Source organism: Carcharhinus amblyrhynchos, chromosome 8 (genome assembly GCF_965287045.1).
Source record: "Carcharhinus amblyrhynchos chromosome 8, sCarAmb.v2.hapA, whole genome shotgun sequence".
NCBI classification, from domain to species: Eukaryota; Metazoa; Chordata; class Chondrichthyes; order Carcharhiniformes; family Carcharhinidae; genus Carcharhinus; species Carcharhinus amblyrhynchos.
In genome coordinates, this window is record NC_137331.1 from 53,829,973 (window position 1) to 53,843,418 (window position 13,446).

The 13,446-nt window shown below is 40.9% G+C and overlaps 1 protein-coding gene across 5 annotated transcripts in view; it reads left to right on the top strand.

Annotated features, from left to right (window-relative positions):
• stau2 (staufen double-stranded RNA binding protein 2) overlaps positions 1-13,446 on the top strand; it is a 346,610-nt gene that overhangs the window by 235,625 nt on the left and 97,539 nt on the right. For 4 of the 5 annotated variants that reach the window (XM_080194078.1, XM_080194075.1, XM_080194077.1 and 1 more), the window contains exon 12: positions 6,406-6,698. In XM_080194078.1, coding sequence (XP_080050204.1) covers positions 6,406-6,698 — 293 coding nt within the window. Of the gene's footprint in view, positions 1-6,405; positions 6,699-10,863; positions 12,647-13,446 lie in introns of those variants that run through there. The other variant, XM_080194079.1, reaches the window with a different exon arrangement.

Consider the following 13,446-nt stretch of genomic DNA (forward strand, 5'->3'; position numbering starts at 1 on the left):
CATGACTGTTCCGTAGACCGTGAGCATGGCGCCAGGTCTGAGATCTTGGTCTTCAAACACTGCTCCTTAAATGACCAAAGGCTGCACAGCACACTGAAGGTGGTTGAACCTCATTGTCAGTGTCTTCCCTGAGGTTCCCAAGGCATGGAAAGTGGTCCACATTGTCCAAGGCCCTGTTGTGGATTTTGATGTGATGTGATGGGCGAGGTGGTAGTTAAAGCCAAGCATGGCAGCTAAAGGAATGTATGGCAATCCAGGCACTCCACCCACACACTCCTCCAAACACCATTTGCCCCACCTTAGGTTACGCATTTGGACACCGGAGAAATAATTTTTAATTTGGAAGTAAGTGTTATGTGGCAGAGGCAGGTTGGCAGAGGACCTTTTGCACTTTTGCCTTACGGGTGTTTAATATAAGGCCCATGCTTTAGTACGTCTGTGTGAAGGTGTTGATAATGACTTGGAACTCAGCCTCTGAGTGTGCACAAATACGAGCATCATCCATAGTTCAATGACAGATAGGATGACCTTAGATCTGACCTGCAGGCAGTGGAGATTGAACAGATTCCTGTTTGTTCTGTGGTTTAACCCCATTCCAATGGGGAGCTTGATGAGGATGAAATGGAGCATTGCAGCAAGTAAAATGGAGAAAAGCTTCAGCGTGATTACACAGCTTGACCCCAGTCTGAACATGAATTGGGTCTGGTGGATCCATTGATCAGGATCACAGCTTGCATGTCATCATATAGCAGGTGGAGGATAGTGACAGATCTTTGGGGGAAGCCAAAATGTAGGAGAATGTTCCATAATCCCTCATGATTGACAGAATCGAAGGCCGTTGTGATGTCAAAGAAGGCTATGTACAAAATGCTGTTGCCTGCATTCCTCTTGAAGTTGCTGCAAGGTGAAGATCATATCTGTTGTGCCCCCTAGTGTGCAGAATTCACATTGTGATTCTGGGGGGGGCGCTCTTCAGCCAGTGGATAAAGGTGATTAAGGAGGGCTATTGCAATGACTTACCCTGTGGCCAACAGCAGGGAAATTCCTCTTCAATTACTGCAGTCAGACTTATCACCTTTTTATGAAGATTATGGCACCTCTGAGGTCTCTCGGCATGTTCCCATTGTTCTAGATCAGGCAAAGAGGTCGTGTAATTGCGTCAGTAGTGCTTCTGTACCATGTTTTAGTGCTTTGATGGGGTTTCCATTTGCTCCTGATACATTATGCTTCTTTGCTGTCAGATGGCCTTTTCTACCTTTGCTGGATTGGGGTTCTGCTGAGATAGTGACAAGGTAGTATGCTGTGGTATGGAGTTGAGGACAATCATATTGCAGACAGTCTCTGCTATAGAAGTATTTGAAGTGCTCTTTCCAACTGGTGCTGATTGCCTCACTGTTCTTGGTGAACACCTCTATGTTCTTGGCCACCGTTGGGATTGGATCCTGGGTGCTTGGGCAATAGGTGGTTTTGACTGCACTAAAGAATCCTCGCATGTCATTGTTGACTGCTAACTGCTAGTTCTCCTGCGCTTTCTCCACTACCATCCATTCTTTAGGTTGCAGGTTTTTACTGGACCTTAGCCTTCAACTGTGTCAAGAGCTGTTTTCTTGCCCTCGAACTGAGTTGCTGTTTCAGGTTCGGAAAAGCCGTGCTTGTGGGTTATGAGGTCTTGGATCTCATGGTTGTTCTCATCAAACTAGTCTTGGTGTTACCTTTTGAGGCCTTCTGCATCCTTGTGTACATTCCCTTTGACTAATTACATCTCTCCCCCATCCTCAGAGTATAAATTTCTCCTGATATTCTCTGCTCTTAGTTCTGACAAAAGGTCATCTAGACTTGAAATGTTGGCTCTATTCTCGCTCCACAGAAACAGATTTTCCAGCGTTTTCTGTTTTTGTTTCAATTTCCAGAATCCACAGTACTTTGCTTTTATATCAGTCTTGGTGTTTCCTGGTCAAGTCACCAAGTATTTCTTTGCAGGTGCTGATTATGGAGATCTCGAGTGCAGACCAGGCTCTGTGGACACTGTGTCTCTGGGTTACCATGAGTGGTCAGGTTGGAAGTGAGGCACTGGCTGAATTGGGCTTTCTTGTCAACATCTTTGAGTGCCTCGGTGTTGATTTTCCTGCAGCGTTGTTTCTGTTGCTGTGGCTGCTTTGGGGTTATATTGATGTTGATCCATGCAGAAGTCATCAGCTTCTGCCAAGCGTGGGTGATACACATGTTCTTGCAGTCTCTCGCATGGATGATAACATAGTCGGGCAGGTGCCAATGCTTGGAGGGAAGCTATTGTCATGAGGCTTTGTATTTGTCCTTCTGGCAGAAGTAGGTGTTGCTTATTAAAAGGTCGTGTTCTAAGCGTTTTGTCAGCAGCAGAGCACCATTATTGCTGAACTTCCCGACCCCCTCTTTGCCGAGTAGACCTCTCCAGAGGTTTGTGTCCAACTCTGGTGTTGAAATCGAACTCAGGCCAAGGATCGTTTGAGGCTGGAATAAAATTCCTCTTTGGACTCGTCCATAATTTGCAGTGTTACGACGTATGCACCAAGGACGGCAGCGCACTGGTTCTGGGCTAAGGTGAATCAAAGATCATGAGGCATTCCTTTATCCCACATGGAAAACCTCTGAGATGGCCAACTAGTTTGTTTTTAATGGCAAAATGCCTGAACTCCTAGGCGACGATAGTAATACATTTTTCTGGCCTGTCACTGTTAGGTTTGTCCCTGAGGGTCCTGAATTTCACTTAAAGGATTGGATGATGCCTGTGCATGGGTTCTTTGAATGTGGGATGGCCATTGCACACCAGCTACCACACTGGATTGACAGAACAAAGCCTTGGTCCAGTAGCAAGGGGGTCCAAGACAACTGGAGACCATGCTCACCTGTACAGTTCTAGATCATACATAGTATACACATACATACTTCTATTGTCCTCCTTTCTCCTTCCCGCAGGACCTCGCTTCCTCTGATTCATAAGGTGGAGTGATGGCCTTGTGAGCTCCTGAGGGTGGCATTGGCCTCTCACTGTTAATGGCCTTGTTGCTCATCTCTTGCTGTTGTGTTCCCATTGCTCCTCTCTCATTCTTCTGGGTAGTGGTTATTGCCTCTGGGTCCTCTGTTCACCCAGGTGTTAGACCAGGTTTTAAACTGTCTAGCATTTCTTGGGTATCAAGGTAAGGCATTCTGTTCTGTCCCAACTGCCTGACTCTAGCTCAAGATCAGAGACATTCGCGAAAGGACCAGGCCAGCAAGGTGTCAGCACATCAGAAGTTTAAACTTCTTGAGAACTCCCACATACTTCCATAGGGTTTGGATGCATATCTTCGGTTGTAAGTCTGGTGTCTGACAGAAGAGACCAGAAGATTTGGACCACAGAAATATCATAGCCAATTCCTACTGCACTATAGTCACCTTGTCTTTCTATACTTTTTCTGTAAGGCAGCTCTTGAGGTGATTCAGATGTTTTCACTAAGCACTGTTGAGATGTGACAGCTCAGAAGACTATGTGAGTTGGTCCAAACGTTTATGTTTTCAGTACCCCATCTGCCCATTTTCTGCACTGCTTTATGTGTGCAGGTTGCAAGAATAAGGAAGAACATAAAATTTTTATTGTAAATTTGGATTTTCCTTTTTCTTCAAACTGTATATAAATGTAACATCACTGTTTGAGAAACAAGAGAGAGAGAAAACTGGGAACTACATACCAGTTAGCCTAATGTCAGTCAGTAGGAAATTGCTGTTATCTATCATCAAGGAAGTCTTAAAAATGCATTTAGAAAATCATAGTATGATCAAATATGGTCAACTTGGTTTTACAAAATGAAATCACGTTTGATAAATTGATTAGAAATGTTTTAGGATGTAACTAGTAGGTTGGATAAGACAGAACCAGTATATGTAGTATACTCAGATTTCCAAAAGACATACAATAAGGTACCACACAAGTGGTTAATACACAAGATAAGAGCTCATGGAGTTGCGAGCAATACATTAGCACGGATTGGTTAATGGACAGAAAGCAAAGAGTGGAATTTAATAGGATATTTTCAAGTTAGCATGTTGTGACCAGTGGAGTGCTCCAAGGATCACTCCTTGGGCCACATCTAATTACAATTCATATTAACAATTAGACAAAGAAGAAATGTGTCTAGGTTTGCTGATTATACAAGTCTAGATGGGAATGTAAACTGCCAAGTGGTCACAGAGAGGCTGCAGAGAGACATAGACAGGTTAAGTGAGTGGGAAACAAAAATGGCAGATGGAATATGGGGAAGTGTTAGGGTAATCAACTTGGCAGTAAGAATAGAAAAACAGAATATTTTTTAAAAGTCGCGAAACTTATAAATGTTGATATGCCAAGGGAGTTTGGTGTACTTGTACAAGGAACAAAGAGGCTGGGATTTTGTGGTCCAGTGAAGGAGCTGGATTTGTAAATAATATGGTTGCAGAGACATGAGAAAGGAAGTCCCACCTCTGTTTCTGTCTCTGCCCATTTTCAGTGGCGCAGGAAAGGAAGTGGATCAGAAACATGTCATGTGTTTCATTAGAAGCTGTCACTGCCATTGTAGAAATAAGCATTTTGGAACTTCTAGAATTTTCATGGAGTGGCTGTGTTTTGATATGCCTGGGAAAACTAATTTCAGTTCTCTTTATCACTTGATAAGCAAAAGTAGCTACATATGATGCACTATAAGGATCAATCATGCTTGCCACATTTTCTGAAGTACCTCTCCAGGTCTACAAGTTAACAGCATGAAGGTGATAGCATTGTCTGCCCCAAGTGTAAGAAGGACATTTGTTGTAGGTGAGAAACAGACAGTGACCTTAGTTATGTTTTCACATGATAGTGAAAGAAATAGTTACTTGGGTATAGGTGAAACTTTTAACACATTTCTTTACATACTGTCACCATTCTTTCAAATATAATCAGCATTGCTATTTTTGTATAGAGCAATATTTCTGCTGTGAAGAGAACTTTAGAATATAGTGCAGTTTTTCAAACATTTAGTTGTTGCTTTCATGATTCAAATTAAATGGCTACAGCACTTCACATCTTAGCAATTTGTATAGTTTGTTAAGGCTTAATTTTGAAAGAAGAAAGAAAGGTATTTCTTGTTCCTAATGGTAAACTTACGGGGCAAACTTTTAACTATCTTTATGGCATGAGACAGTGCAGATCATATACTTATACCTTTATGACATTAACTTACTTTTGTTTTTACTTTGTTCATTGAATTATTTTCAAAAGGTGTGAAGCTTCATTTATTGGCCAAATTTAATTATCTGTGAAGCTTTAGTTCTATGTAAATTTAAAAAGATGTTACATTATAGTAACAGTATACTTAGGAAAAGTAATATTTTTAATGGGAGATTGAATGGTTAAGTGCTATCACTGACTGATCCTAGATTGTTATTGAGACTTACACTTGGCCCTGTATCCTTTTCCTAGTTTTCAATGGAGTGGGCTACATGTGCTGAACTGATACAGAGCAAATGATCTCTTTGTGACTCATCTGGTCGCTGTATTAGGTTACTAATCTCTTTAGAGGCTGGTCATTAGCTCATACTCAGCAGAGATCTGGAGGGGAGCATGATAAAGCACCTAAATTCACTCTTCAACTAATATTTTCAAAAACTTTCAATGCGGTTGAACCATAAACACTGATGATTTTTAATGGAGTGTTGGCTTGCTTGAAATTAATTATTTTTAAACCATTAGAAGCCCTAACACCAAATTCAATGAACAAATGTTATGGAATGTTTTCACCTTTACCGCTTAGGCAATAAGCTGGTGGAGTGGATCGCCCATTTGATTTTTCATCATATTAAAATCAGTGGGATGAAAATTGGGGGAGTTCTATCATAAGTGGATGGACTGCTCCCTTGGTATTTTATTGCCAAGTGATGATGATGAAAATCGTCCCCTCCATCTTTAAGTGTATAAAAATCAAAATGACTTATAAGCGTAACAGTACATGAAATAGAATAGGCAGTATTACAAATGTCTTTATTTATCACTCGGTCAAATTATATTTCAGCACTTCAGGAAGACAGATTAAGTGCAATACTCCAGTGTAGTTAACCATAAATGTATAAAACACAACATAACTTTTCTGAAATATCAATGTAAAGACATACTGGAGTAAATCACAAGTTCAAGCTACAATTTTAGTATCAGGGTAAAAAACACAGTTTCTCAATCAAGTACTTTTTAGATTTCTGTAGATTCAGATCAAAGAACTTTAAGTTATCTGGATATTTTTATAGCAGTTGCCATATTTCTTATGTGTCTTTGTATTTACTTGCTGCTTATAAATTCATAAAGACAATAACCAAAATACAGTAAGTTCATAGGGAAACTCTTTTTTGAAAGTAAAAATTGTAACAAATTTCTTCTGTCTACAGCCCAGAAGGGAATTCTACATCTCTCCCCTGATGTTTATCAAGAAATGGAAGCAAGTCGTAACAAGGCAGCACCTACAATGAACTATTTGACATCTAAAGAAATAAACCAAGGATGTAGTTCATTCTTCAGCACTACCAGCAACACTGCAACTATTGCAAGGGAGCTTCTTTTGAATGGGACATCCCCAACTGCAGAAGCTATAAGTTTGAAAGGAAAAGCACCTGCTTCCCCCTGTTCAGCAGTACAGCCCTCTCAACAACTTGAGTACTTAGCCAGAATCCAAGGTTTCCAGGTGGGGAAAGTGAAACTCTTTAATGGTTAATTATTTTTTAAAAAATCTTATAGTATTTGGAACTATACATAGAATTTTCCATATTCAAATTTGTTTCCCAAGATTAATGGGGCACCAATGTATCCACATATGAAATATTTATTGTATCAACAGGTTATGTCCAAGCATAATCACTTCTATTTGTCATTTTCCTGCTCATTTTCTTTCTCAGATCAGCTTATAAAAGGGATTGCAAGTTTCAATAAGTTGAAGTTGAGAAATGCATTGTGAGCTAAATTAGCTCACAGTACGACTTAGTCCTATGCTTGGAAGCTGTCAGGCAATCCAATTAGTTGGAAGTTCTAGCAGTCCCAGACGAGAGCACCAAGAACTGGTGAAACCACCTCACCCAATAGCCTGCCTTACCTCAGTCTGGGATCCGTTGGGATCCCTTCTTATGACTCGTTGCAGTCCTGGCAGCACTGGGATCCCAGACTGAGGTAAGGCAAGATATTGGGAGGAGCAGGTTTGGCCAGTTTAGGGTTGTGAGGTAGAGGGGTGGATGTTGGAGAGCAGGGGGAGGGGGGCTACTATCTTGGGGGCTGTCCCCAATGCATAAAGTAGTTGCACTTCCTTCCTGTCCTTTTGAAAAACTTACTAAAAAAAATAATCTTCCCAATCCTGCTTGCCCGCACTCACCAACCATATTATGATGTGGGCAGTGTATTATCGATTCAGTTGACTTGTTAACAAGCTCAATTGACACTCATTCAATTCATATGCTGGGCAGGCTGCCCACCTACCCTGTTTATGGGAGTGAGCTCAGGGATGGAAAGGGAGGTAGTGGGCTGGGCACCTACTCTAATTTGCATGCCCACCCCAGCTGAAACACATTCTGCAGGGGGCATGTAAGGTCCAACCCATTGTCTCATGCTGCGTGAAGTTTCATGGTGCCAGCAACCCTCAAGTAATGGTTATTATCTGTAAGCCACACCATCTGTTTCAGTAGGATATTGAACTATAGAGGGCATCACAACCAAGCCAGACCCTTTCCTCACCCAACATATGAACAAACATACTTAACAGCTGGAGATCTCAGACAGTAATCGGTGGAGGAATGTGAACATTTTATTTCACCTTCCTATCCAGGCTTTTGAGAAGAATTGTTGCCACCTGAGATAAACATGCACCATAAATCAAATATGAAACATTTTGATTCCATGGCTATGTATCTGACAATGCAGACTCTTCAACCAATTAATAATCAAAACAGCCAGTGTTTACTGTTGTGTTAGTATTTTCCTTAATGAAATTTAATTTTTATTACACTTTTTCCTCCATAGTGATCCATAGCTACAATTTTAAACTGTAAAGTAATATTAGCAGAGCCCAGCCAGGTTAAGTGTAAGCTATATGACAGAGAACAGTAGTTTTCCGGTACTGTAATCTGATTACTGTTGAATCAGTATAAACAATATAATTAGTCACTACAGCACCATAGAATTCTGGTAAATTGGTGAATTAAGGTTACTTTAGATTCTTAATTGTGTCATCAACATGCGCTGACGTGAAGACTGGATTTTCTGTCTCCCGACACACACACTGCCCCCCTCATCATTCTCCCTCCCTCTTCATCATTCCCCCTTTCCCACCACCACACTCCAGGGACCAGGATCTAAGTCAGGAAGGCAAGTCCTGGCTCCACCATGCTTCCAGGACACTTTTGCAGAGATGGTATCAGGGCCTGAGGCTAGTAGCCAATCAGACTCATTAAGAGCCAAATTGAGGCCAGGTAAAGGAAAGTTCTAGTTGGCCTCCTGGTTCCTGCACTGACAAGAGCCATTTTAGTTACCAGGATGCAGTCACTCAGCAAAAGGGTGGGTGTTCTGCATTCCACACAGGCCTAGAAACTCTTATCAGCCTGGATACATAGCCAGCACATAAAGGTGGCCTGTAAGAGGGTTGCTCCCTACTATGTTGTTCCAGCTCCTAAATCTATTTTTAATTTAAGATTTTAAAAAGCTGGGGAAAGGGCATCTTCATTTTTAAACACCTTCATTCTTACTTATCTACCATTGCAGTTTGCTGTTCCTTTAAGGTTGTAAGGCTGCTAATTGTCCCACCAGCTTCAAGCGCCCACTCGCCGTTCTTAATTGGACAGAGAAACTGATTGGAATTGTCGAGCCAGGCATGCCACATTACTGCTGCCACTGCTTATTGTTATCTTTTTTGAAGCAGAAACAATCCCAAATTTACAGGAGTAGAATGTAAAAGCACTTTTATTGCACCATCATTTTACCATTATGATTCGCATTGTACTAAATTAATAATGTTCTGATGAGCCATCGACATATACACAACTTTAGGTCATTATTGCATGAGAAGCCACCAAGAGATTTGGGTCTGGTATCTGAAGGACAAGCAAATAAAATGCCTGATTTAGTATGGATTTGATCTTGGTAACCTCTGTTACAGTTTTGTATCACATTAAACATTGGACCAGATTTTGTGATCAGTAGCAAACAAATGGCGAGGGCCATTTGTTACACTTGCCCATAGAGCTGTGGGTTTTTGCAATTACTTTTCTAGTTGTTAGAGAGTCGCAAAAGAATGGAACTCTTTGAAGAGGATCTGTAGCCTTTTTGAACTGAGGACATTGTGGCTAAGTTTGCAGATGATACAAAGAAAGGTAGAGGGAAGTGTAGTATTGAGGAAGTGGGGGAAGCTGCAGAAGGACTTGAACAGGTTAGGAGAGTGGGCAGATGGAATACAATGTGGGAAAATGTCAGGTTATGCACTTCGCTAGAAAAAATAGAGGCGTTGACTATTTTCTAAATGGGGAGAGAATTCGGAAGCACACAGGGACTTGGGAGTTCTAGTTCAGGACTCTCTTAAAGTTAACTTGCAAGTTGAATTGATGGTAAGGAAGGCAAATGCAATGTAAGCATTCATTTCAAAAGGACCAGAATACAAAAGCAGGGACATTTTGCTGAGTCTTTATAAGGCTCTGGAAAGACCAAAGTTAGAATATTGTGAGCAATTTTGGGCCCCATATCTAAGGAAGGATATGTTGGCTTTGGAGAGGATCCAGAGGAGGTTCACGAGAATGATCTCAGGAATGAAAAGCTTGATGAATGAGGAGCCTTTGAGGAATCTGGGTCTGTACTCGATGGAGTTTAGAAGGATGAAAGGGAATCTCATAAAAACTTAGAGAATATTGAAAAGCCTGGATAGAAAGGGGAAGATGTTTCAATTAGTGGGAGAGATTGGATTTGAGGGCCGAGCCTCAGAGTAAAGACGCAATCTTTTAGAACTGAGATGTGGAGGAATTTCTTCAGCCAGAGGCTGGTGGATCTGTGGAATACTTTGCCACAGAAGGCTGTGGAGGCCAGGTCATTGAGTGTATTTAAGACAAAGATAAATAAATAGGTTCTTGATTGGTAAGAGGATCAAAGGTTACAGGGAAAAGGTAGAGAAACATATCAGTCATGATTGAATGGCGGAGAAGACTCAATGGACTGAAAAGCCTAACACTGCTCTTAGATCTTATGGTCTTAAGGAAACTGGGCAACTCAGTTACCAACTTCATGTTTTATGTTTTTTGTGTTTAACATGTACATATGCCAGAGGTGGCTGTCCAATTTGTTCTTTAATCATGATGAGCAAAAGCCTTACTGTTAATTCTCCCTAATAGGTTTAGATGACAAGAATATTTTTAATTGATAATTTTGGGATCTCATTTGCCATTCATGCCATGTGCACACTACAGCAAGGTCGGAGAATTTGGCGACCAGCCAAATCTCCATTCATTGCAGCGGGATGGAAAAATCTCACCAGCGTGAACGGTGACGAGATTCTGGCTTTTTGATTAAATTGTACGCTCGATAAATTGAATGTACAACATTCAGGAGCACAAAAAAAATTTGCAATGGGTATCATCATGTGCACAGCCAGCAGGGAAGGGGAATCATAATTAATTGTAAATTATCAACTTGCCACATGAATTTTTTTATAATTTTTAATTTATCATGGTCAAGGATCACAGTGACAAGTTTAGAAATTAAAATTACTCTAATTGTGGAACATTCCTTACAATAGGATCAAATTGTTGTGTAATTCTCATAAATTAGAGAATTTTGAAACCACTAAAGGATTGAAAAGAGTGGTTTTCCTTATTCTTCTGCAGATTACAGAGAAATTTCAAGACTTGTATACAACATTGAAAATCAATGAGGAATTGAAGAAAACATCATTGGCTTAATTTCTGGAAATATTTTCTTTCATAAATGCTTTACTGCAATCTGTATGACTGTCCTAATTACCAACCATAAATTATCAAATGTATTTTCTTCTCAAACATCATGGATACCGAACCTACCTGCTAACAAATTGTACATAATCTGCTCATTAAAAATTAAAAAGCAATATTTTGGTATCATGACCAAATACTTCGGCAATGCTGACAGAAGTGGAAAGAAAGTAATTTACGAAAGGATAATGCGGGCCGGAGAATTTTCTGGCTATCCCATTAGGTATAATATTGGGTGTTGTTGAGCCATACAGACCAGTAAAGCCGCTGCTTTGATCTCTGCTGTGCACTGAGTTAGATTGTCTCAACTGAAGCAGTGGTAGGCTTCCCAGTGGCCAGAGCACATTGGACCAGTGAATTTTTTAAAAAGCCGATGTTTCAGTTTCTATTCACTGCACAATAACCTCTGCAAATACATGCTGAGAGAGAGGGTTCAGGTGTGATTCCTTTCATGGAAAAATAACATACTGGCACATACTAAATTGGTAGTGATTACTTTGTACCAGAGAGCTGCCAGCATCTATGAATTGAGTCCCTAGCCTTGGGGACAACAAATGAGAAAAGAAGAGAAAATTAAAGTAAGGATAAGGTGCCAAAGATAAATTTATTTGCTGCAAGTCTTCTTTCTAAATACCTTTTTAGCTTATAATTAAAGTCCTAAGCTGCTGAGGATAGAACTCCAGCTATGTGGAAAAGAAGCTTGTTTTTAATTTCTTATCTTTTACACTTTGCCATAGAATGAACATGGTTTCCACTAAATGATTCAGAGAGGGGCTTGGTTGTGGTGTGTCCTAGACTAACAGAATAAATAAAATCTGGAATAGAAAGTGAGGCTGGGATTTTGTCAACAGCACACCATTCCTGATGCTATAACCAGAATTGTGTGCCACTTGCACTTTTACTTTTTTCTGTTTCCCACATGATTACAATTAAAATTCAAGTGCCAGCAATGTGCATGCAAAACAGATTTGATTTAGCAGCAGGTGAAACCACCGTCAACTGACAAAACTGCATCTATATAGGGCAGCACTGTGGCACAGTGGTTAGCATTGTTGCCTCACAGTCCCAGGGGACCAGGTTCAATTCTGACCTTGAGTGACAGTCTCTGTGGAGTTTGCACATTTTCCTTGTGTCTGTGGGGGTTTCTCTGGGTGCTTCGGTTTCTTCCCACAGTCCAATGATGTGCAGGTTAGATGGACTACCCATGGTAAAAATGTTACAGGAATAGGGCAGGGGAGAGGGCCTATGTAAGATACTCTGTCAGAGAGTCAGTGCAGACTTGAGCTGAATTGTGTCTTTCTGCACCGTAGGTATTCAATGATACAGGCACTATATTAAAGAGCTAGCTGGTCAAACAGGGTGTCTCCACAGCCACAACCACAACCTTCCTGACCAACTCCGTTGCCATTAACGTAAGAGCACAAAGATGGCACGGGTGTTTGCCAAGATTAAATTTTACTTAAAAACGTTTCACATTACATTGGTTTCACTTTATTCAGCATTATTTGTTGAGACTGGCTTAGAGAGCTAAATGTACTGGCATGCCTCACATTGGCACACATTGATGTTTACTGGGGAGTTGGGGACTTTTTCTTTATTGTGGAAGAAACTGTGCTATGTTTTTTTAATTCACTCTTTATTAAATGTTCATGTTAATGTCCATTGTTGTACTCCACTCTGTAGGACTCTTGCAAGCTCAGCTGGCCCTCTCTATCATTGTAAAGGACATTGAGATAATTGAAATATTGTAAGTGAACTCAATGCCCTGTAAGGAGTCTGCCTGGCAACATCCTGAGATTGAACAGTACTGATACCACCCTTTAAGCCCCTTATTTTCTTAACTCCCCCCCCACCACACCGTGCACCCTCCCACATCACCACCACCACCACCACCCAAAACAGTCCTCCCAAGACATTCAATACACCACATGTGAAGGCAAAGCTCTGTCTTCACAGAAGATATCTTGCATCACGTGTGGCTCAAAACTAGGAATCCGTGATGTGCTGTGGGCCACCAGCAGCATCACAATTGTATTCCGACTCAATCCATAATCCCATAGTTTAGAATCATAGAGATGTTGCAGCACAGAAGAAGGGCATTCAGCCTATTGTGTCCACGCTGGCTCTGCTAAGGGATAATTCATGTATTTCCACTCTCCTGTTCTCTCCCCAAATCCCTGCATATTCCTCTTTTTCAGATATTTAGAAAATGTAGAAAAGTCAATGGCACAAAAGGAACCACTCTGCCATTGGGTCTGCACCAGCTAAAATAAACAGCCACTCTGCCTAATCCCATTTTCCAGCATTTTATCTGTAGCTCTGGACTCCAGATGCATATCCAAACACCTTTTTAAATGAGTTGCAGGTTTTTGCCTCTTATACTGTTTGTACATATATCTATTTATACATGGCTTGTCAGATCCCTTACTCCACCATTTCAATCAAGCCTAGTTCATTTAG